This window comes from Chaetura pelagica, unplaced genomic scaffold (genome assembly GCF_000747805.2).
Source record: "Chaetura pelagica isolate M959 unplaced genomic scaffold, ChaPel_1.0 scaffold757, whole genome shotgun sequence".
In the NCBI taxonomy this organism is placed as follows: Eukaryota; Metazoa; Chordata; class Aves; order Apodiformes; family Apodidae; genus Chaetura; species Chaetura pelagica.
In genome coordinates, this window is record NW_009970727.1 from 1,363,092 (window position 1) to 1,365,376 (window position 2,285).

Below are 2,285 nucleotides of genomic sequence, written 5' to 3' on the forward strand. Positions count from 1 at the left end.
CCTGCTGAAGGTGGCTTTGCTCCTGGGGGTGGAGGTGCACATCAACGTGCAGTTCAAGGGCCTCGTCCCCCCTGGGGGCAAGGCAGGTGGACAGGGTAAGGCATCACCACGGGGTGGGTGGCATCCCTGGGGACAAGGACAGGGATCCAGGTGGCCACTCTGAGCCCTCCCCCAGTCCCTCTGCTCACCTGGGGCACGGCTTTTTGGGAGGGGATGAGACGCAACACTCTTCCCACCCCGGAGCAGGTCCCAGCTGAGAACCAGCACGCGCGTGACCGTCCCTCTCCCCGCAGGCGGCTGGCGGGCGGTGCTGCAGCCCAGCTCCTCTCCCCTCAGCAACTACGAGTTTGATGTCCTCATCTCAGCTGGTGGCGGCAAATTTGTCCCTGAAGGTGACAGCGGCGGGTCCCTGCACCCCTGAACCAGACTGGGGGGACTGGGTGGGGGCTCACCCCTCTCTATCCCGGCAGGGTTCAAGAGGAAGGAGACGCGGGGGAAACTGGCCATTGGCATCCCCACCAACTTCATCAACCGCCACAGCCGGGCCGAGGTGGAGGTGGCTGAGATCAGCGGCGTGGCCAGAATCTACAACCAGAAGTTCTTCCAAAACCTCTACAACAAAACAGGTCGGTGGGCCCAGGGGTGCTGAGGGGTCCCTGTCCTATCCTGGTGCAACCAGAGGCTCAGCCCTGGGATGTCCCTTGTGTGATGGGATGCATGTCTCCTTCCTCCCCCCCAACCCCGTGGTACCCCATTGAAGGGGACATTTGGTGGCTGAGCCTGGTGTGGGGGTTCCCCATGGTCCTGGCTCTTCCCCATGGCTCAACTCAGCCCCTTCCCCCCCACCAGGCATTGACCTGGAAAACATTGTCTACTACAAGGACGACACTCACTATTTCGTGATGACGGCCAAGAAGCAGAGCCTGCTCAACAAAGGGGTGATCCTCCAGGTGAGGGGGGCAGGATCCCAGAGGGTGGGATGCAAATCCTGGGCGCTGGTTTGGCTGTGCACCCCTGGGGTGGTGATGGCTTCAACAGAGCAGTGTCTCGTGCCAGGGGGAAATGTCCTTTTGGAGGGCTGACAGCACCAAGCTGAGCAGCACAGCTACAGCTGGGGGAGCAAACACGGGTCGAGGGAGGTGGTTCTCTAGACTGCTCCTGTGAGACCCCACCTGGAGTACTGCATCCAGTTCTGGAGCCCCCAGCACAGGAGGGACATGGAACTGTTGGAGTGAGTCCAGAGGAGGCCACAGAGATGATCCAAGGGCTGGAGCAGCTCTGCCCTGGAGCCAGGCTGGGAGAGTTGGGGGGTTCAGCCTGGAGAAGAGGAGGCTCCAGGGAGACCTTAGAGCAGCTTCCAGTGCCTGAAGGGGCTCCAGGAAAGCTGAGGAGGGACCTGGGACAAGGGCAGGGAGGGATGGGATGAGGGGGATGGATGAGAAGTGGAAGAGGGAGATTGAGGTTGGAGATGAGGAGGGAATTCTTTGGTGTGCGGATGGTGAGAGCCTGGGCCAGGTTGCCCAGGGAAGCTGTGGCTGCCCCATCCCTGGCAGTGTTGAAGGGCAGGTTGGATGGGGCTTGGAGCAACCTGGGCTGGTGGGAGGTGTCCCTGCCCATGCAGGGGGTTGGATCTGGATGATCTTGATGATCCCAAACCCGTCTGGGATTCTGGGATCCTATGAAACACCTTCTGCATCCATCGGGCTCCATCCCACCCCTGCAGGACAAGGCAAACATCGAGAGCCTCCTGTCCCCAGAGAATGTGAACCGGGACGCCCTCCTCAGCTACGCCAAAGAAGCTGCCAACTTCTCTACCAACTACTGCCTGCCCCAGCTGGACTTTGCCCTCAACCACCGGGACCAGCCAGACGTCGACATGTTCGACTTCACCTGCATGACACGCTCGGAGAACGCGGCGCTGGTGCGGGAGCACAACGGGGCCCACCTGCTGCTCGGGCTGGTGGGAGACTGCTTGGTGGAGGTGAGGGTCCCCTTGCAGCACCCTCCGTGCCTCAGTTTCCCCTCGCCCTGCAAGCTGCTTTGGTTATAGGATATTCCCCCTCCCTGAGCTCTTCTCATCCTGACTGCCCCGTGCATCAAATCCCAGGGGACAGGCTTCCCAGTTCCCAGTAGTGGGATACTTCAGTGGGGTTCTCCCTTTCCCTGGAGACCTGGGATGGGTTGGGGTTCTCCCTTTCCCTGGAGACCTGGGATGGGCTGGGGTGGAGGAGCAGCCCAGCTCCTCCCCAGACGCGGCCGTACCAGCCGGGGAGGGGACATCTCCC

At 61.6% G+C, this 2,285-nt stretch overlaps 1 protein-coding gene across 1 annotated transcript in view; it reads left to right on the top strand.

Moving 5' to 3' along the window:
• Nucleotides 1-2,285, top strand: part of MICAL1 (microtubule associated monooxygenase, calponin and LIM domain containing 1) — an 8,115-nt gene that overhangs the window by 1,253 nt on the left and 4,577 nt on the right. Inside the window, exons 3-7 of the mRNA XM_010007130.1 lie at nucleotides 2-95; nucleotides 294-392; nucleotides 471-626; nucleotides 850-950; nucleotides 1,724-1,981. Of these exons, the coding sequence (XP_010005432.1) occupies nucleotides 2-95; nucleotides 294-392; nucleotides 471-626; nucleotides 850-950; nucleotides 1,724-1,981 (708 nt within the window). The remainder of the gene's footprint in view (nucleotide 1; nucleotides 96-293; nucleotides 393-470; nucleotides 627-849; nucleotides 951-1,723; nucleotides 1,982-2,285) is intronic.